The 22,786-nt window shown below is 45.3% G+C and overlaps 1 protein-coding gene and 1 pseudogene across 3 annotated transcripts; one reads left to right on the top strand and one right to left on the bottom strand.

The window, feature by feature from the left end:
• Positions 1-4,435: 4,435 nt before the first annotated feature.
• Positions 4,436-8,838, top strand: Hjv (hemojuvelin BMP co-receptor). Of its 3 annotated transcripts, none has more exons than XM_021196597.2 (4): positions 4,436-4,581; positions 5,690-5,872; positions 6,272-6,819; positions 7,306-8,467. In XM_021196597.2, the coding sequence occupies exons 2-4, from the start codon at positions 5,776-5,778 to the stop codon at positions 7,927-7,929; spliced, it is 1,269 nt and encodes a 422-aa protein (XP_021052256.1). In that variant the 5' UTR covers positions 4,436-4,581; positions 5,690-5,775; the 3' UTR covers positions 7,930-8,467. The 3 variants fall into 3 exon arrangements, with proteins under 3 accessions (XP_021052256.1, XP_029393055.1, XP_029393054.1); XM_029537195.1 differs by having other exon boundaries at positions 4,442-4,581; positions 5,617-5,872; positions 7,306-8,838; XM_029537194.1 differs by having other exon boundaries at positions 4,442-4,581; positions 5,672-5,872; positions 7,306-8,838.
• An 8,491-nt stretch (positions 8,839-17,329) lies between these two features.
• Positions 17,330-17,780, bottom strand: LOC110320848 (annotated as a pseudogene).
• Positions 17,781-22,786: the final 5,006 nt, after the last annotated feature.

Here is a 22,786-nt window from a genome sequence, read left to right on the forward strand (position 1 = left end):
GGGAGGGGTGTTTCGAGACAGGGTTTTTCTGAATAGCCCTGGCTGTCCTGGAACTCACTCTGTAGACCAGGCTGGCCTCGAACTCAGAAATCTGCTTGCCTCTGCCTCCCAAGTGCTGGGATTAAAGGCGTGCGCCACCACACCCGGCCTCATAACTCTTGATATGGTGGCAAACACCATAATCCCAACACTCAGGAGGTATGGACAGGAGGATCAGAAGGACAGAGCCTGCCTCAACCTAGCCTGGCCTACATACAAAACAAAAACATGAATGGCGTCTTAGTTAGGATCTTATTGCTGTGAAGAGACACCATGACCACGACAACTCTTCTAAAAGACAACATTTAATTGGGGCTGGTTTACAGTTTCAGAGGTTTGGTCCGTTAACGTCATGGTAGGAAGCATGGTGGTACACAGGCAGACACAATACTGGAGAAGGGGCCAGGAGTGCTACATCTGGATTGGCAGGCAGCTGGAAGACAGAATGAGCCACTGGGCCTCGTTTGAGCGTCTGAAACCTCAAAACCCACATCCAGTGACACACTTCCTCTAAAAAGGCCGTACCCACTCCAACAAGGTCACATGCCCTAGTCCTTTGAAATAGTGCCACTCCCTGGGAGCTTATGGGGGCCATTTCAATCAAACCACCGAGTTTAGATGGTCTAGATGGCTATAAATTAAACAAAAAGATAAGAGCAAGTTTCAATGAGGGTAAGCGACTGGCCCTTGGAGCCTACTGATAGGAAGAGTGGACGCTGCAGCTGCTGCAGAGAAGATTGGCAGCTCTTCCATGAGGCAAATATAGAACATGACTCGTGACTCCACGCCTGGGAGTAAAGCTCAAAACACCAAAAACAAATAAATAAATACTTGTATATGCATGCTCGCTGGAGCACTGCTGGGTGTGCGTACCTCTAGATCTCCATAAATGTAGAAACCATTCACAGATGCCCTTCAGCAAATAAAGCGATAAAATGGAATCTGAGAGGGTGTGTGACTGTAACTCAGTGGTAGAGTGCTTGCCCAGCGTCTGGAAGTCACAGAGTTGGTCTTCAACATTGAAAACAGAAAATTCTCTTCAAGAGAGAGAACTGTATGTATTCTAGTTCAGAAAATAATTTTTCAGCCTCTACTGATCTATGAATCCATCGCTTGCCTATAAAAAGGAACAAAATACTGACTCATGCTACAAATTGGATGAAACTCAAAAGCTCCACCCTAAAGCTAGACTTGGTGGCTTATGCCTGAAATCTTAGTACCAGGTGATAGAGGCAAAAGCATCAGGAGCTGAAGGCGGCCAGGACTACTTGACACTCTTGTTTCGAAAGTCCTCAAACAGCTACCTTTAATCTTAAGACTTGGGAGACAGAGGCAGGCAGATGTCCCTGAGTTCAAGGTCAGCCTGGTCTACATAGTAGGTCCTTGGTCATGATAGGTCCTAGACCCTAACTACACTATAAACAAAACAAAGCAAATCTCACCAAACAAAAGCCACCAAGGAGCTAGACTGGGAAGTCACATATTGGATAACTTCATGTATTTGACATGTGCAGAATAGGGTTAAGTTTGTAGAGACAGACAGACTGGTAGCTGTCTGAGGTTGTGGAACAGATGATCAGCGGGTCCAGGGTTTCCTTTTGGGTTATGAAAACACAGAGCTAGATATGGGGACACATGCATAGTAGCTTCAGTGTAGCAAATGCACTGGGCTTTATTTGTTAGCTTGTTTTGTTGGTTTCCCTTTGGGTTTTTTTGGTTTGACACTAATGCTCAAAAAGTTGTTTTAAAAAGGGGTTCTCTCTCTCTCTTCCTTTCTCTTTCTTTCTTTCTTTCTTTCTTTCTTTCTTTCTTTCTTTCTTTCTTTCTTTCTTCCTGACAGGGTCTCTCTGTGTAGCCCTAGGCTGTCCTGAAACTCACTTTGTACACAAGGCTGGCCTTGAACTCAGAGTTCTAGCTGGTCTCTGCCTCCCAAGTGCTGGGATTAATGTCATGAGCCATATCTGGGAAAAAGTAAAAGAGAGGTTTTTGTCTGTCTGTCTGTTTGGGGTTTTTTGTTTTTGTTTTGCGTTGTTTGTTTGTTTAAAGACTGGATCCTGGGGTCATAAGAGTGAGAGAGATAGCTCCACCCCTTGCAGCAGGCTGCTTGCTTGATTTGAGACAGGACCTCACTGTGTAGCCTTGGCTAACCTGGAACTCCTTATGTAGTCTAGGTTGACCTGAAATTCATGGAGATGCATCACCCTCTGCCTCCCAAGTGCTGAGAATAAAGGCATGTGCCGCCATGCCCAGCTTGATACAGTATTTTAAAACTTCCTTTTTTATCTTGGATAATTCCTAGCTTCAAATGGGAATAGGTTATTTCTCCAAAGAATTCTGATTTCTTGTCCTGGGAAATCATATTTCTATTCCACAACTTGGACATTAGGAGCGTTCACTACCAATGATCACTGCTTTTAGGTATTTTCATAATAAATTAGGAATATTTAAAGACAAAATGCAATGAACACACAGTTATCTTTATATTTATTTTTTATTTTATTTTATTTTTTATTTTTTTAACTTGCGTGGGGTGTTTTGCCTGCATATACATCTCTGTGCATCTTCATGCAATGCCTGAGAAGACCAGAAGGGGGCTCCAGGTCCCCTGGAGCAGTTTAGATTAGTCAGGGTGTGTATTCCTGCACAAAACATCATGACCAAGAAGCAAGTTGGGGAGGAAAGGGTTTATTCACCTTACACTTCCACGTTGCTGTTCATCACCAAAGGAAGTCAGGACTGGAACTCAAGCAGGTCAGGAAGCAGGAGCTGATGCAGAGGCCATGGAGGGATGTTACTTACTGGATTGCTTCTCCTGGCTTGCTCAGTTTGCTCTCTTATAGAACCCAAGACTATCAGCCCAGGGATGGCACCACCCACAATGGGCTGGACCTCCCCACCTTGATCACTAATTGAGAAAATGCTTACAGCTGGGTCTCGTGGAGGCATTTCCTTAAGGGAGGCTCCTTTCTCTGTGATAACTCCAGCTTGAGTTGAGTTGACACACCCAACCATTCAGTGCAGGGAAATTTTATGGAATAAAAGTTCTTGGGATGTGGGCTGGTGAAATGCTCAGCAGGTAGGTAGAGGAACTAGCCACCAAACCTCACATTTGGTCCCTAATGCCCACATGGTGGGAGGAGAGAGCTGACTCCTATAAAGTTTCTGACATCCGCATAGGTACACACAGACAGAGACAGACATGTTCTAAATAACTTAATGTAAAAGATTATTGTGATATGGTCTTGTATAGTTGAGAAAAAGCTAAATTCATTATAAAAAAAAAATACGTGTGCTGCCACACTTCTCTTTTGTAGAGTGTGCGTGTGCGTGTGCGCGAGCTCGAGAGTGCCTGAGAAGGGACCACTTACCATGTGGACCTGTAGACTGTGAACTTCATGTAGAGCTGACAGGGCCAGAAGCTTTTGTGACACACTTTGTAATCAGTCCTGTGCTGCTTTCCCTTGGCAAGGACTTCGGGACAGTGTCCCAGAAATGCCACCCGGTGAAAAGACGGGACATAGCTAAATCCTTTGATTGTAGTTGAATCTTCAAACAGTCTTTCTATAAAAGTATATTCCCAAATATCTTCCTTCTGAACTCACCTATCTAACCCCGCTCCTCTGTGGATCAGTACTCTTCAAAACTGGCTCCGAGTCTTCTCTTCGCCTCTGTTACTAAACCCCTCCCTAGTCCCCGCAACCCGGAAGCTTCGGGTTTTTTTTTTGTGTTTGTATTGATGAGGAGGAGGGAGGAGGGAATTGTCGCACAAACTTAGTGTAATGGAAAAGGAGGAGAGCGAGTAGACAGCTGCAGAGATCTGCTCCGGACAGACGGAATAAACCCTCCTCGGAACAGTTCTGCTCTCGGATTTCTCCGGACAGCTGGCCCTTTCGGCTTCTGAAATAGTTGGCAGAGTCGGGGGAGGGTCTCTGAACGATGCTTGTCGTCCATCTTCAAAGCCAGCCACCTCAGGGCATCATGTGCAGAAGAAACTCAATGGAATCCTCAGTAAAGAGAGGATGAGAGCAACGAGTGACAGTGTCACACAGAATCACCGCCAGCAGTCATAAAGGCCAGGAGTTCACTACTGGTAGTGCTGGAGGACCTGAGTGGCAGCTTATACAAGCTTCAGTCGGATATAGGACTTGGCCATCATCTTTCTTTATGCTCTCCCTCCCTCGGTACCCAATATTTCCATATTCCATCCTTATTCTGCTCATCATTCCTGCTGCCTTAGCTCCCACACCCTACTGCCACCAACGTTCCTGGAATTTTGGACCTAGCTATTTTTAAAACTGTCAACTCAGTAGGCACCTCCCTCCTCCTCTCAGCTGTCCAGTACTTGGGCCAACCATATACTCTCCCTCCCCCCTCCCCCCCACACCAAACCTCCTCTGGCTCTCTGACCTCCGTGAGATTGCAGCCATTCCCAGGGAATCATGGAGAAAGAGATGGGGGACCCCCTGGCTGGAGCAGACCAACAGAATAGGCAACTATGGCTCGAGAACCGGGTATCAGAGTAAGGCTTGACCTCGGGAAACAGTAAGTCCAGATGAAATGGCGATCACTTTGATAAGCTTTTGGGTCGAGGCCAGAACTTCATAAAGTTACAGACATCTGTTCTGAAAACTAAGCTCTCCCCTTACCAGCTACCCCAGTCTTCACTTTTCCTCTTGCCTGGATGTTTTCTAAGCCATGGCCATTTGAAGTTTAAGGCTGCCTCTCTCTGGCTTTCCTATTTTCCTCTCCATCTTATTACACCAAGACCTTGGGAGAGGGGGAGGGGGCAGCGCTAAGGACTGGGCCCAGGGCCTTGAGCATGGTAAACACTCAGCTACCATCGTGTTGCACTCCCACCCCTAACTCAAGACCTCTCTGACCTCCTGCTCATGAGCTTATCCCAAAGAAGGGTTTTGACAGGAGAAAGGGAGACAGACCCTCCCCCATATCTGTTCCCCTCAAAAGACCACGAGCATCTGGATTGGGCTTTTCAATCAGGTCTGGAAAAACACACAAACTGTTGTCTAGGCAAAATATTAATTTGAATGCTTGATTTGTACCCCACCCTGTGAGAGAGGGATCATAATATCAGCCCTCTGGAGAGGCTGAGAGACTGGCTCTCTTTTCACTGGGAAGGTGACATCCTAGACTGGGCATCTGCCTACCATGTTACTCTTTGTGCCCTTCTAACACAGTGAAGAAGACAAAACGGCAGGAGGCTTCTGGTGGGAGGGATCCATAAGAAGTATGTTCAGATCCCGGTGTTACTGGGGTGACAAGGCGGTGATCAGGACTGACGAGATCGGGAACTCACTTTCCCCGGGGTCCTCCATTTTTGACACATCTGCTATTTGGTAGTCAGGATGGGGCAGTACACTGGACTCTGCCCACTGAGGTCACTCAACCTTCCCTCCACCACCACCCCGCCTCCGTAGGCATATTGCACAAGGGACCTGAAGGTGGCCGCAGGGGCAGAGCACAGAGGCTCACCAGCCATGCTCACCCTCCTCTGAAAGCCTCCTTCTTCCCAAGATCCAGTCTGTTTCTTTTTTTTTTTTTTTGTCTTGGTCTCCTCAGATGCTCTACCCACCATCTTGACTGGTCTTCAACCCTTCTCTTTCCCCACAATCAGCCAAATTTCTTTTTCCAGTCACAGAAGTACCCAGAGAAATTCACTAGGTAGGAGGCTCATCTTCTGGGAAGAACTGGTGCCTGGGGGGACCTGGCTGGATAGGTATGGGGGACCGAGGCCAGTCCCCTAGTCCCCGGTCCCCCCACGGCAGCCCGCCAACTCTAAGCACCTTCACTCTCCTGCTGCTCCTCTGTGGACAGGGTAAGAAGGGCCAGGGAAGGGTTGGGCATATCCAGAGGTTAGGGTGCTGGGTAGGAGTGAGCGCAGGGGACTGAGGAGGGATGCATGCTGAGTCCCCATCACCTGCCAACTCTGAAAGAGGCCTGTCTTATTTCCCATTTAACTTGAGGAAGGACACAGATGGCGTCCTTAGACCCCAGGAGAAAGAAGTCTGACCGCTTTACACGTTTTTAGTAGAGGAAAGGAGGGAAGGAGGCGAGGATTGGGAGGATGAAGGTTGGGATTGGGAAAGCGCCCACGCTGAGTGGTAGGAACAGTGGGATGGCGGATGCCTTTTGACAGTTAGGTGCATACTGGACTTGGATAGAACCTGTGTCTGGACGCTGTCTCACTTCACTGCCCTCTCCCTTCCGTCCCCAGCTCACTCCCAGTGCAAGATCCTCCGCTGCAATGCCGAGTACGTCTCGTCCACTCTGAGCCTTCGGGGAGGTGGCTCACCGGACACGCCACGAGGAGGCAGTCGTGGTGGGCTGGCTTCAGGTGGCTTGTGTCGTGCCCTGCGCTCCTACGCTCTCTGCACGCGGCGCACGGCCCGCACCTGCCGCGGGGACCTCGCTTTCCACTCCGCGGTGCATGGCATAGAGGACTTGATGATCCAGCACAACTGCTCACGCCAGGGCCCCACGGCCCCGCCCCCGGCCCGGGGCCCCGCCCTGCCCGGGGCCGGACCAGCCCCTCTGACCCCAGATCCCTGTGACTATGAGGCCCGGTTTTCCAGGCTGCACGGTCGAGCCCCGGGCTTCTTGCATTGTGCTTCCTTTGGAGACCCCCATGTGCGCAGCTTCCACAACCAATTTCACACATGCCGTGTCCAAGGAGCTTGGCCCCTGCTAGATAACGACTTCCTCTTTGTCCAGGCCACCAGCTCCCCGGTGTCGTTAGGAGCCAACGCTACCACCATCCGGAAGGTCAGAGATTCAATTTTCCTCCCAACTCAATTTCTTGAGCCCTCTCACTGTCTGTCCTCCATACCACTCCTTCTTCTTCCCACTATTCGTCAGCTCCTGTTGTCTTTCCCAAACATTCCCTTCCATCTTGAATGGCTTCCTTTCATCAAACATTTGCTCTTGTAAATGTAATTCCTCTTGATGGGAATTTCTTTCAAATGCAAGTAACTTAGGAGTTGCTGAGACTGAGACAAAAAGGAGAGAGAGAGAGGGAGAGGGAGAGGGAGAGGGAGAGGGAGAGGGAGAGGGAGAGGGGCAGAGAGAGAGAGAGAGATTAGGAAGTTGAGTGGGGGTCAGGCACTATTGATGGAACACAATAGGGGATAGTTTCAAGGACTGAGGACCCGAAAGAAACTTGCATCTCTGCTGGGATCGGATCCCTGACTCTCTATGCAGCTTGAGGATGCTTTGAGCCCTAATGAAGTCTTTTCTCTCTTGTCCTCATAGATCACTATCATATTTAAAAATATGCAGGAATGCATTGACCAGAAGGTCTACCAGGCTGAGGTAGACAATCTTCCTGCAGCCTTTGAAGATGGTTCTATCAATGGGGGTGATCGACCTGGGGGGTTGAGTTTGTCCATTCAAACTGCTAACCTTGGGAGCCACGTGGAGATTCGAGCTGCCTACATTGGAACAACTATCATCATTCGACAGACAGCTGGACAGCTCTCCTTCTCCATCAGGGTAGCCGAGGATGTGGCGCGGGCCTTCTCCGCAGAGCAGGACCTACAGCTGTGTGTTGGGGGATGCCCTCCGAGCCAGCGACTCTCTCGCTCAGAGCGCAATCGCCGTGGGGCTATAGCCATAGATACTGCCAGAAGGCTGTGTAAGGAAGGGCTTCCGGTTGAAGATGCTTACTTCCAATCCTGCGTCTTTGACGTTTCAGTCTCCGGTGACCCTAACTTTACTTTGGCAGCTCAGACAGCTCTGGACGATGCCCGAGTCTTCTTGACGGATTTAGAGAATTTACATCTTTTCCCCTCAGATGAGGGGCCTCCCCTCTCTCCAGCCACCGGCCTAATCCCGCTTCTTTCGGCCTTCTTTGTTCTGTGGCTTTGCATTCAGTAAGTAGGCCAGCAACCCGTGACTGGTTTGGAAACGATTTGAGGATAGAGATTGGTGTGAGAAAACACAACGATGTGCCAAAGGAAACAGCGGGGACAGGCGACGCTTAATCAGATGAGGTTGCAGTCCAGGGCTGAAATGACCCTAGGATAAAGATTCTGGGCCAGGGTTTTGCACTCCAGACCTTGGTGTGGGCTATTCACCATGAATTTCCCAGTTAGTGATTTCCCACTTGTAATGAAATTCCACTCTCCGTACACCTGATCCCACTCCCACAAGCCTAGAGATTGTGAGAGTGCTAGTGACCAGCAAAACATCGAAGGACTGAGATATCGTAAAGGCAAAAACTAAAAAGGCAAAAACATGATTCTCTTTAAGAAAGTCAAAAGAGGAGAAACTAATTAGGAAAAGCTTTTGGTTCAGAAATGAAGTGGGCATTGTCTGGCCGAGGACGTCAGCTTTTGGAGACTGGCACCAACACAGAAACAGGCATCTCCATCCCTTCCTAATCTGTTATTAAAGCGATGAGATGAGTTCTCCATCCTGGCCTCTGTTGCCTCTGTTAAATCCCTTTGCAGATGTGGCATGGAGTTGAGGCTGTGTGTTCACCCCACTGAAAGAGGTCTTGCAGTTACCAGCTATTGTCTCCTCCCTCTTGGAATCTACAGGTTGTTGGAGAGAAAAAACTGGTTCACAGGAAGGAGTCATGAGTATTATTATTACATTTGTTTGTTTGTTTGTTTGTTTATTTTCGGTGGAGCCTCATGTAGCCCAGGCTGGCCTTGCATTGCTGTCCGACTGCCTCTACTCCTCAAGTGCTAGGGTGGAAGTGGAGGAGTGTGTAATTCTTCACTGGATTCTGTGGCTTTTGGATTCCTGTGGGAAGATGATGGTTAAGAACCAGAGTATTGCCAGGTGTGGTGGTGCACGCCTTTAATCCCAGCACTTGGGAGGCAGAGGCAGGTGGATTTCTGAGTTCGAGACTAGCCTGGTCTACAGAATGAGTTCCAGGACAGCCAGGGCTATACAGAGAAACCCTGTCTCGAAAAACCAAAATAAATAAATAAAATAAATAAATAAATAAATAAATAAATAAAATAAAGAGCCAGAGTATTGAGAAGTAATGAAAGACACAGAGACAGCACTGCAGATGGTAGGACTGGTACAGTCCAGGGCTTCACAGTTCAGTGAAACCACTGGGAGTTATCCACAGAGGCCTGGTTAGTGAGGAGACCATCAGAACCCTATCTAACAAGGAGTCATGAGACAGATAGGCAGAAGGAATTACAAAGCACCTTAAGGTGGAATCAAGGAGTTCACATCTGATCACGAACACTTACATAGTGCTTAAAATCTGCCAGACAATGTTAACAAAGCTTAAACTATAGAATGTTATAAACACATTGAAAATGCATGGAGCCGGAGAGCTGGCTCAGCAGTCAAGAACACTTAACTGCTCTTACAGAGGATTCAGGTTCTGTACCCAGCACCCACAATACTAATAGGCCTGCAATTCTAGTTCCAGGGAATCTGACACCTTCAGGCCTCCTCTGGCGTTTGTGTGCACATACTGCACACAAATTCATGTGGAACAAACACACATACATATAAAATATTTTAAATATATCAAGATTTTACTCCCAGATCGCATGCTTGTACCCACCCAGGAACTATCTTTGGATCCTCAAATGAAAGACACACACGTTAGCTTATTTTTAAAATGCCTTGACTATGTCAAAGGCTGGACACTCCTAAACCTTCCCCTGCTCTCGGGCCCAATCGGGGAGTGGCCAGTGGCCACGTGGCTGGTTGGCTTTATCTTCTGCTGCTACTGTGTCCCATCTTTTTCCCCTGAGTTGAGGTGATTCTCTCCTGTTCCTCTCTGTGTCCTCATCTGTCCTCAAGCCCCCCCCCCCAATACCCAATCATTGGCTGTTGGCATCTTTATTAATTGATCAAAAACCAACTGGGGACAAGGACCTTTAGCATTTGGACATGTAGATTCCTGATTGAATCAAAGCATTAGAACCAATCTCCAGCACCAAACACACACACACACACACACACACACACACACACAAAATATATAATTTATAATATATATGCATGCATGCATTAAGGGTTAGGCATGGAGCTCAGTTACAGAGCATTGGTGTGGCATATACAGGGGCCCTGAATTTGATCACCAGTACTGCAAAATAATAATAATGATGACAATAATACTAATAATTCTTTTAGCTTAGTGTGGTGGCACGCTACAGTAATCCTAGCACTCAAAGTAGAAGCAGAAGGATCCGGAGTTCAAGGTCCTCTTTAGCTATATACAGGCCAGCCTGGGCTACATGAAATCCTGTTTCAACCTTCAAACTAAACTAAGTAATGATAATTATTATTCACAGCTTTCTAAGAAAGGTGGTCTTCTTTAAACTGTTCCTATCACTTGTGTCTGTCTGTCTGTCCACACACACACAAACACACACACACACACCCCTTATCTTTATGTTGGTGGTGTTGGGGGGTTTCTGTGCATTGGGGATGAACCTGGGCCTGTGTACATTTTCTAAGCACTGTATATCTCATTTCTACTGTACGGAAGTTGTGGTACAAAAAGATTGAGCAACTGTCCCACAGACGTACAGCTAATAAGTAGCAGAGTCAGAGACTGAACAGACACCGTTTGCATCTGAAAATGTAACTCCTAACCAGCCAGTGTATTCCTGAGGAAAGAGAGTGACAAGGGACTGTGGTTGTGGCAGAGGCAGGGGATTGAGGCGGCAGATTTTCTCACGTGAAGCCAAAGATCTTCAAAGTATTGGGAAAGGGAAACAAGCCCAAAGCCACACACAGCTTGCGGAAGAAAAGATGAAGGTCAGAAGGTGTGCTATTTGGGGTGTCCTACATACACACTGCTTCTAACCAAACAGGAAGGAGAGGGGTTCCACAGCTAGTGCCTCAGCCCCTGTCCTGCAGGCGCTCGGTGCCTGGCTCCTCTCTAGCAACTCTGACCATTCCCCAAAGTACAGTCTTTATATTTTCTGAATCAACCTTTAGCTCATCTAGGAAATAATCCATTCCAACGGGGAAGTGTGTATGTGTGTGCGTGTCTGTGTGTGTCTGTGTGTGTGTGTCTGTGTGTGTACTGTATCTACTCCTGTACCTTAACTTATAGACACTGTGGGCACTTTAATTACATTTGTTTAGTTTTGTTTTTTACAGCGTCTTATGTAGGCTGAGCTGGGTCTGAACTTGCTAGGATCCACCTGTCTTTACCTCCCCAGAACTGGCCTACAAATGGTACCAGCTCAGTTTAAAAACAAATGCCTATTCATTTAACAGGAAGAGCCCTGTGTGTTGAGAACATGTCACAGTCCACATGTGGAGGTCAGAGAGCAACTTGGAGTCCATTCTGTCCTTCTATCCGGGAGGTCCTGGGGGTCAAACTAAGGTTATCGTGTTGGTGGTAAGAACCTTTGCCCACTGAGCCATCTCAGAGCCCCTCACCCACTCTTTTACATTTAACTTTTTATTTTTTATGTCCAGCTTTTTTGTTTCGTTTTGTTTTTGTCTTGAGACAGGGTCAATATATAGACTATATAGACTGGGCCAGCCTCCAACGCATGGAGATCTACTTGTCTCTGCCCAAATACTGGGATCAAAGTGTGTGATGCCTAATGTCCTGTTGTTTGGTTGTCGTTGTTGTCAACTTGACACAAGCTGTTAACTGGGAAGAGGAACTTGAAGAAAAAGCCTCCATCAGATAGCCTGCCCACAAGCCTGTAGAGTATTTTCTTGAGTAGTGATGGATGTGGGAGGGCCCAACTACCTGTGTGGGTGGGGCCACCCCTGGGTTGGTGGTCCTAGGTTCTATGAAAAAGCAAGGTGAACAAGCCATGGAGGGCAAGGTCGGAAGCATCACTGTGGCCTCAGCTCAGCCTCTAGGTTCTTCCCTGAGTTCCTGCCCTGCCTGCCCTCAGTGACCTGTAAAGGAAACAAACCTTGGTTTTGGTCACAGCAACAGAAACCTGACTGAGATTTGTATGTGTGTGTGTCTCTGTGCAGGTGTGTACATGCGCTACAGGCAATGGTGAGTCTCCTAACATGGGTGCTGGGGACGGGACTGTCCTCTGGAAGAAGCTGCATGTACTACCTACCCAGCCTTCTTGGTTTATTTGTATGTTTATGTGTGTGGGTATTTTGCCTACATGTATGTCTGTGCACTGTGTGCATGTCCGGTTCCCTGGAGGCCAGGAGAGGGCATTAACTTCTCTGGTTCTGAAGTCATGGATATTTGTGAGCCACCTTGTTGTGGTCATTTCTTACCCCAAGAAGCCCGTATAAAAAGCACACAACCAGTTATTATATTTATAAGCTATATGCCTAGTCTGAACAGATCTATCACCATACTAATCTATTCCCCAGCTATGAGACCCCTTGCTACTTGGGGCTTCTCCATCTTCCCTCTACCTCCTCTTTCTCCGTCTCTCTCCTCCCCTTCTTTGAGACCACCCATTCCACCCTTCCCTTCCACTGCCCAATCATCAGCTCTAGCCTTTATGTGACCAGTCAGAATGGGGAGAAGGTTCAGTAAGATCACCTGATCACGAGATCTACTTGTCCTTTGGGCAGCCCCTCTTGAGGAAGCAAAATTAGCATCAAAATACAAACAGCACCAGGGCAACACACAACATTTCCCTTTTGTCCAATTAAAAGGCTCTTTTTTCTCAGATATAAATTGAGCACAAGCCTCACTATTATGCAAATGGTAAAGTATACCCTTAACACCTAGTCTATGACATTTGTCAATTTAGATAAAGTACTCTACCATCAATCCTAACTTAAAAGGCTTACAATTCTATACCTGAATTACCTTCTTATTTTAGTTTGCATTACCATCTGAAAACCATCCTTTTAAGCCTGTATCATATAGATATCTCTCAATGCTAAACAACTTAAGTTTGCTTATGAGACTATAGCTAGTCCTCAACCCTGTCAGAAATTCCAGAATGAATTAATGATTATCTAGTAAATAAGAAGCACAAAACATAGTTTCTAAAAGTTAAACAGTTTGTAGAGACAGCTGACTACTTGGACAGCTCCTAATTTCTTACAGCGTTGGAGCATCTGTCTTCAGCCTTCTGGCCAAGAACCACCTGACAGACCCTGAAGTGACGTAGGAATATGAAGGACTAATTTACCCTGTCTTGGCAGAGCTTAGCAGATGACTAGTCCACATCTGTTTGTCCTTTTTGGACAGTATTTTGTCTGCAGATGAAATAGGCAATTTCTGCCCAGTGGCTACCTTGCTACAATAAGCAACCTTGCCTGGAGGTAAAGATACTCAAAGACACTCATGAGTGGGGAGGCTGTCAGGAGCAGACATGTCTCGGCGTCAAATGATTCTTAATAATGAATTAAATGTCACATTCTGTGAATTTCTGATGTTTTTGAAGACTATCTATCTATGTAAAGTATATCTGACCTGTTAAATCTTAACTACTCTTAGTCATTTCTATTTGAGTAAATTGAAAACACTTCATCAGGGCTGGAGAGATACCTCAGCAGTTAAGAGCACTGACTGCTCTTCCAGAGGTCCTGAGTTCAATTCCCAGCACCCACATGGTGGCTCACAACCATCTGTAATAGGATCCGATGCCTTCTTCTGGTGTGTCTGAAGCCAACAGTGTACTCACATACATGAAATTAATAAATAAATCTTTTTAAAAAGAAAAAGAAAACACTTTATCATAATTAGATCTAACATAAACATGAGTTTACTATCTGGCCCTTGACTTGTGCTACTAATCATCCTAAACAGTACGTAATTAAAAGGAATGGGTCTAAGCTTTGTATCTTTTTTTTTTTTTTTTCGAGACAGGGTTTCTCTGTATAGCCCTGGTTGTCCTGGAACTCACTCTGTAGACCAGGCTGGCCTCGAACTCAGAAATCTGCCTGCCTCTGCNTCCCGAGTGCTGGGATTAAAGGCGCCAACACGCCCAGCTTAAGCTTTGTATTCTTTCTTTTTTTTTTAATAAGATTCTTTTTTACATTTTTTTTTTAAGATTTATTTATTTATTATATGTAAGTACACTGTAGCTATCTTCAGACACTCCAGAAGAGGGCGTCAGATGAACTCCAGACCTTCAGAAGAACAGTCGGGTGCTCTTACCCACTGAGCCATCTCACCAGCCCAAGCTTTGTATTCTTAAATGAGTTGCATAGACACAATGCCTATCTATGAGTAACAATATTAATTTCAAATTTTATATCAATATACAGATTTACACCAATAAAATCCTTAACCCTACATCAATATGCAAATTATGTACTAATGTAAGAAATTATAACTTCAATTTTGCATCAGTTATAAAGATTTCTATCAATGTAAGATTACAGGTATAGTGTTTTGTTTAGGAGTAAATTTGATAACCTATCCCTATTTGTCTGTTCCTCTAATTTTTATGATATTACTATGTCCCCCCTTACTCTTCCGCCTCCTTAGACAAGAGGAAAGGAAAGGTAGAAATCCCTGCATGTGAGTTCTCTAATTTCCTCCCTGTCCAAAGCATTTGCAAACTATCCCTTAAAATGACAAGAAATCTATAATTCATAAAATAGCCAGACCATCCACTCCAACCTAAGAGCCTGGGACATCGATCTTCTTTTGCTTGCTTCTAGCTGAAATGGGGTGAAGATTCCCTTCTGGGGGCCCAAAGGGAAATAGGAAAATTGGTCTTGTCAAAGGAAGGCTAGCTGCCATCATTTGCCTTAGCTGAAGTCCTGACCGTAACAGTCTGAAAGGCTGGATGGGTGAGCTACCTGTTCTGGAAATGTCTCAGAAGCAAAGTCTTTAGAGGAAACAGCTTCCATGTAATTGAGGTAGAATCAAGCAAGGAGCTGGAATGGAAAGTCCCAGAATCTCAGCACTCCATAGTGTGAATCTTCTCAGGGCTGTCTCTCTCCTCTTTCATTCTGCAATATACAAACCTTGCAAGCAGCACATGGCTCTGTAAAGACATTCATATGGAACAGGCAGGGTGCACAGATCAGTTAAGGAAGATCAATAAGGAAAGACAACTGCTTTCCTTTAGCGGTTAGTTTGATCACATAATTAAACTACAATATAAATTTCCATTTGTGCCATNTGAAAAGATGGTATGTAATAATAAGTCAAGAGAATTTTGTGCCCAATAAGTTTTATTGGCTGTATTTAGTTAAGTCTCAGATGGGCCCATAGCTGTCTGTGTACGGAGACATATATATCACCACATATTCACCACTTATTTTGTTGATCGTTTTAGTTTCCCTTTTCTTCTCCACCACTGAGGTCTTCAGGAGGTCTCCCTTTGTCATGTCTGATTTTTATCACCTTGGAAGGAGCCCACAGCTTTTCTTTTCCCGTGGAAACATAGGCATAGCCCCTCCCCCGGTGTCACACATTTCCCATTTTCCATTCTGATGTCAGAACATCTTTAAAATAAACAGGCTGGTTTAGTTCAGCAGATTTTCCCACAATTCAGTGTCTTTCAGCAGCCATAGTTTTTTGTTCATTAGAATTTGAAAACTTTAAGGTTAATAAAGCGCGATGTAATCTATGTCTGGGGGTTTGTTGCTGCCTTTGCCTGTTAAGCATCTCCTTTAGCGCATGATTAGATCTCTCCTCGGTCGCTTGTCCTGCAGGATTGTGTGATGTGCCTGTAACATGTTTTATATTATACAAAAAAAACTGCTTCGTCTTATTAAAGACATATACCAGACTTTTGTCCAGATTAATTTGTGTGGGTATTCCTATAATGGCCATAACTTCTAATAAATGTGTAATGACAGAATCAACCTTTTCTGAAGCTAAGGCAGTTGCCCATTGAAATCCTGAATATGTGTCTATAGTGTGGTGCACATATTTCAGTTTACCAAACTCTGTAAAATGGAAGACATCCATTTGCCAAATATCATTTCTTTGGGTACAAAATATTGACATAAGGTGGGGCTATTTAACATTCCCTTTTGGTAGGACTTTCCAATGATATCTTTCTATTGGACAACTTCTATTAAAGGTAGGTACTAAGAAAGCAAACCTTTCCTTATCGTGTTCATGTAGAGGAATTGTGAAAAAAATCAATCACTATGATAGACCATTCTTTAGGCAACAAGGAAGGCAATGGGATTCCAGGCTGCAGGGAACCCATTGGTGAATAATCTTATTAATCACTGTGAGATCTGTCAACATCCTCTCTTTGCCAGATTTACCAGAGAATTCCAAGGGCTGGTGGACTCCTCCATGTGCTGAGCCTCCAGCTGCTCCTGGACTAGCTGTTCTAGTGCCTGTAGTTTTTCTTTTGTCATAGATCATTGATTAATCCAAATGGGTTGGTGGCTGCTGGTGTTTTGTCAGCACCGGCTCCTTGATGTAGAGCTGAATCGTTAGTCCCTGCCTTGTCTTGTTCATGGGCAGCCTGGACAGTCTGTAACTGTCTTTGATAACGTTCCTTAACTGATCTGATATTTTTAAAATTAGGAGCCTGACAGGTTTTGTGGTTGACCTCTGAAACTGAGGGGTATTAATTTGTGTTTTCCACAGTTGTAACAGATCCATCCCCCATAAGTTTATGGCTATATCAGCCACATATGGCCTTAATGTCCCCATCTTGCCCTCAGGCCTTGTACATTTAAACCATCTGGTGCTTTGCTTTATTTGGGATAAAGTCCAACTCTTTGAAACTGTATGTCTACTTCTTGAAGTGGCCAATCTGAAGGCCAAGATTTTGGAGAGATAATGGCCGACACTCTGCCCTAGCGTCGACCATTCCTTCAGTCTCAAGATTGTTTACTAATATTTTAAGCTTGGGCCTTTGATCTTCTATAGAAGTTTGTCAAAATAATCATTTTGGGCCCCTTTTTAGTTTTTAAAAAATTGTTTGTAGAACTTGTAGAACTTGCCTCAGCCTTGTCTGGTCTCACAACATCTGTTTTTAGAACAATGATGTTTAATTGTCTCGAGGAAGAGAACTCTCCCTGTCTGCCTTGGGGCCTGCAAGAGCCCTGGGAGTTTTTTGCTAAATATTGCTCCATTTGTCTGTCGTTGCTCTACATTCCCTAGTCCAGTGTCAGCCTTTGCCACATCTTTTACATGTTCCAGGAGGCATGGGCTCCCTTTTGGGATTAATTCGGTTTTCTCTGCAGTTTATTCCGAAATGACCCTGCTCACCACAATTAAAACATTTGAAATTTTGAGTCATCTCAGGGCCTCTAGTGGCAACTTCTCCTACTAAGGTCATATCAGGTGAACAAGGTCTAACATCGGCTGTGTATATCTAATCCACTCGTCTTTTTTTTTTTTTTTTTTTTTTTTTTTTTTTACAAGAGCACAAATCTACTTTTACTTATTTACTCTCTTACTCTCCATTAGTTAAATCCGGGATGGGTACAGCATCATACGGATTCTGTGACCAATGGCCTTTGCAGGAAGGTTGCTTCGGGATTTGCCATGAACCATCCCGCTGTTTCCGTGGGCCCGAGTTACTTTTCCCCAGATCTCTCTGGTTTCATTTGGTTTGCCTCCAGGAGTCACTGTATTGTTTTTTTGCTTTATACATATAAGCACATCTCTTGCCTAAGTAGAACTCTGTTTCATCTCGGGCATACACACCTTCAATTTTAAGAAGAGCTGTGTGCTCTCTTTGGTTCCAGAGACCTCGCATGTAGCCAGCAAAAATGGCCTTGCATCACAGCTTTCCAGACACACTTGCTGTTAGAAGTCCTGTTCCCAGCAGGCTTCCACAGGCGCCAAGGTGGCGGAAAGGGTCCACTCGTCTATTGATGCTGCCCTTGCCCTCAGAGGTCTGATTACTTCTTTGCATTCAGCATTCGGTTGTTGCCTTTCTTGCTGCTGGACCTGATACACGCCTTTCCGCAGCTGAAGTCAGCCTTTGCAAAAAGTCAGGGAATGCTTCCTTTAGACCTTGCATGACCTGAGAAAATGGTTCAAATCTTTTCCCTGATTCTGTGGCTTTGTCCCAGTATTTAAGGCTGCCCAGTGACTTAATGCCAAGGCTTCTTCGTCATATACAGCCTGCACCTCTATCTCACCACGCAGCTCATCTGTGGAAATCTCTCTACCCCTGGCTCGGTTTTGTCCTGTGCCTCTTCTCTCCACTGTAAGAACCATTGTAAGTGTGACATGGGTTCTAGTGTTGTCCTTGCCATATCCTTCCAGTCTTGGGGGATTGTTCTATTTTTAATAGCCCAAGAAATCAAGACTTTGTTCCCGTGCTGGTGAGATGGCTCAGTGGGTCTCCCACCTTCATTTTCTTCTCTCTGTTGCTTATCCTGACCTATAAATCCCTCTATCTTTAGTTCCAGTGTTTCCTCTAGGCTGTGTTGCCAGGTCTTAAATTTCTCTCTGTTCATGCTGCTCTGTAAATTCCTGTATCTCCTGTTCTAGGCCCTGCTTCCATGTTTTAACTTCTCTTTATGTTGTCATTCTGATATTGCAGCATCTACCTTATTTTGATTTACTAGTTTTAGTAAATCATCTTCTAGACTCTGCTTCCAAACTTTATTCCTACCTCTTTGCTGTTCAGTCTGATCTATGAGTTTCTGCATCTTTTGTTCTAGCATTTTTTCCAATGTTTCCTCCAACCGTTTTTCTAATTTTTGTAATTTTTTTTATCTAGAGTCCTGTCTCTTGAGAAGACATAGTAGACATAGTAAATCATGCTACCCAATATTGTAATAATTATAACTGACAAGGTATCAATTTCCTTTAAATCCATCCCTGTCACACAGTTTAAAATATCATCACATAAAATCCAAAAGGTATTTATTTTATTTCTCATTTTTATCTAAAAATTATCTTGGTACCTGATCTCGAGTTTGTTGTACTTTTGTCTCCCTCTGCTGTTCCCCTTGGGACACTGCAGTTCACTTCTGGACCGTCCTGCCCGTTTGCGAGCCTGTGGTGTTTGCTAGTCAATCTCAGTTGGTAGAGCGGGACAGGCGAATCAGCCCGCTACTCCTGTGAGAAAGCTTTAAAAGGTTAATTACTGGGCTTTCTAATCTCAGCTGGAAGGCAATCGCGGCCCAGAGTCCTTGGTCCTTGTTTTAGGCTCTGGGAACCCCTAACCTGTGCTGTCCAAGATCCAGCTCGGGCTAGGGTGCTGCCTCTGGCTGCCAGGGGCTTGGGGACGCAGCCTCTCAGCAGCTCTCCGTAGATCCCTCAAACCCACTCAGCTTTCAGTCCACACACTGCTGCAGCCCTAGATCGCGGCCCCAGCCCTTTATTCGGGGCGGGGTACAGGTGGTGGTGGGGTGAACTTTTATCTCAGGTTAGTTGAGTTCTAAGCTATACATTGACACACCAAACACTGCAGTAATTTCTTACACCAATAAGCCCGTATTGAACACACACACACACACACACACACACACACAACCAGATATTATTATATTTATAAGCTATATGTTTAGGTTGGTCAGATCTATCACTATACTAATTTATTCCCCAGCTATGAGACCCCCTTTGCTCCATCTTCCTTCTACCTCCTTTTCCTCCATCTCTCTCTCCTCCCCTTCTCTGTGATCACCCTTCCCACCTTTCTCTTCCACTGCCCAATCATTAGCTTTTATTTGACCAGTCAGAATGGGGAGAAGGTTCGGTGAGATTACCTGAATATGCAATCTATTTCTCCTCTAGAGGAAGCAGAATTAACATCAAAATACAAACAGCACCAGGGCAACCCACAACGCTGCCTTGTGAATACTAGAAATCAAACCCAACTCCTCTATAAGAACAGCAAGTGTGGGCTGGAGAGGTGGCTCAGCAGTTAAGAGCACTGGGTGCTCTGAGCCACCAACCACATGGTGGCTCACAACCATCTGTAATGGGATCCAATGCCCTCTTCTGGTGTGTCTGAAGACAGTGACAGTGTGCTCATATAGATAAAATAAATACAATCTTTAAAAAAAAAAAAAAAGAACAGCAGGTGTTCTTTAACTCCACACCCAGCTTTTGGGGGAATCAAAATCGATAGCTCATGCTTGCATAGCAAGCATTTTACCAGCTGAGCTCTCTCAGCGCCTTAGCGGGTATTCTTAAAGGATGTAGACTTTCTTGGCATCATGGAATCTGGCTGCATTTCTACTTAGGCAGCAGAGGCAAGAGGCTCACTGTAAGCTCCAGGACTCACTAGTCTATCCACATAGGTAACATGTGGATCAGCCAAGGGTGTATATAGTAAGAGCTTTAGGAGAGAAGGAGAGGGAGAGAGGGAGAGAGAAAGGTAGAGACAGACAGACAGACAGACAGACAGACAGACAGACAGACAGACAGAGGAGTTGGGGGTGTAGCTTACTTGGTGGAATGCCTGTTAGCATGCAGGAAGTCCTGAGTTCCATCCCCAGCACTGCATAAAAGGGCATGGTGATTCAATCCACTAAGCCCAGCACTCAAGAGCTAAGGCAGAAGGATCAGAAGTTCAAGGTTATCCTCAGCTACATAGTGATGAGGCCAGCCTAGGCTAAATGAGATCCTGTTGCAAAAGGAGAGAAGATGGGACTGAAGAGATGGCTCACTGAGGACTGGCTGCTTACCCAAAGTACCTGGGTTTGGATCCTAACACCCAAATGACAGCCTACAACTGTCAATAACTCTAGTTCCAGGAGATTCTACACCATCTTCCAACCTCTGTGGGCACCTTGCCTACATGCAATACACATGTGCGTGCAGATAAAACACTCATACACATGAAGTTAAATGATTTCTTTAAATGGAAGAACAATAAAAGTATACATTTGCCATAAATCTAGACATTCTACTCCTGGGAACCGATTCAAAAGAAGTGATAATATCTCCACCCAAAACTGGCAGAAAAGTTTTCTTTGTAACTGCCAAATGCTAGTAGCGTGTCACCTTTTTTGAGAGGATGTAAACAAATGTCTGTTCTCTCCAGATAGGACACCATGATGGAGCAAGGAAGACACCATCCAAACCTGGATGGGGTGAAATGGTGAATTTAATGGGATCACAGGCAGGAGCATGGCTGACTCAAATGTTGTCACATCCCTGGGAAGCCATGCCCTAAATGGGTGACAACTTGTGAAAACTGCACAACCTGGATCTCACTGAACAACCTGCAGGCACTTCTGCAGGTTTCCCCTCCCTAGCAACTGCCACTGCTTATGTAACACTTGGGAGGGGACCTTGTGCATCTAGAAACTTCTTCTCTCTTTTCTTTTCTTCTTTTCTTTTCTTTTCTTTTCTTTTCTCTTTTCTTTTCTTTTCTTTTTTGGTTGTTTCTCTGTGTAGCCCTGGCTGTCCTGGAACTCACTCTGTAGACCAGGCTGGCCTACGAACTCAGAAATCTGCCTGCCTCTGCCTCCCAAGTGCTGGGATTAAAGGCATGCGCCACCACTGCCCAGTATCTAGAAACTTCTGACCTGAAACCTCATACCTTCCATTAGCTTCTGGAGCTCCCTACCTCCTCCAGAAGGGAATGTTTCAATTAGGAGGAAATTGATTAGAAACAGCCATCAACAGGTAAGGGGCAGACAATCTGTGCTTGCTATGATGGCTTGGCAGTAGCATGAAGTGATAAACTCTGGGAACACATGGCGACATCTCAGCGTGATAGCGCATGGTGAAGGAAACCTGCAGCAGCCTTGTCTTCTGCTGCTATAACAAAGTGCCTGAGACTGAATAACTTCATAAAGAAAAGAGGTTTGTTTAACTGAGCACCAGCAATGACTTGGCTCTGATGAGAACATCATGGTAGATGTCACCATGGCAGTGTGAGAGACAGACACAGAGGGACAGGAAGCTAGAAAAGTTCATATTCTAGGGTTGGCTTTCCCTTATAGAAAGTTGCTCTAGTGAGGCCCCTGGAAACTACCTCAATCTCTCCCAAGAGCAGAGCTTGCCAGTGATCAAAAGCTAGCCACTGTGGTCTGTCCCTTGCAAGTCCCACCACGTCAGCATCAAGAGACAGATTACATCAAAACCAGGGCAGATAGCTGGAGCTGAAGCAGAAGGACCTCAAAAACAGTTCAAGGTCAACACTGGAAACTTAGACTCAATAAATAAGTTAATGAAATGGGGTCTGGCAAGCTGGCACAAACCTAGAATTCTAGCGTTTGGGAGGATCATGCATCCATTGACAGCTGGGCTGCATAAAGACATGGGGAGTGGAGGTGTTATTATTCTATTACCACCCTCTTCCTCTTATACAAAAGGAGAAGATGAAAACTGACAAAAAGCTAGGGACAGTCAATTAAATGCCTAGAGATAGCCAGAGAGAAGGAGAGAGGCAAGAGAGACACTTGGGGGTGGTGACATACTCATTACCTTGATGGACCAATCATTTCCTAGACATATACATGCACATATATACATTTTGTTGTTGTTTCTCGAGACCAGGTCTCACTGTGTAACTCTGGCTGCACTGGAACTCATTCTGTAAAGCAGCCCAGCCTTGAACTCAGAGATCATGCCTGGTTGACAGACACACATATTAAAACTCATAAATTTATACCCTGCCAATATGTGCTACTGTAAATAAAGTACACCTAAATAAAGTTGCCATTTAAAGGGGGTGGGGAAACCCCAGCACAGTGGCCCACACTGCCGCAGACTACCTCCTTTTGGGGGTCTCCTGTCTGAGTGGTATCTCTGGTGGCAGGTGGGCATGAATTCTGCGGATGACAGAGTTCACATGAGAAAGCCTGTAGGATCTGAATGTATTTTCACAAAGTGAACACCAATCTTAAATAATACAGAAAATAAAGGGGTAGGATGTCACAGCAGCCAAACTACATTGAAGTTATCTGACACAAAACAGAGGAATGATTTCAAAAGGACTTACAGGTGCCA

The sequence above is a fragment of the Mus pahari genome, chromosome 4, assembly GCF_900095145.1.
Source record: "Mus pahari chromosome 4, PAHARI_EIJ_v1.1, whole genome shotgun sequence".
NCBI classification, from domain to species: domain Eukaryota; kingdom Metazoa; phylum Chordata; class Mammalia; order Rodentia; family Muridae; genus Mus; species Mus pahari.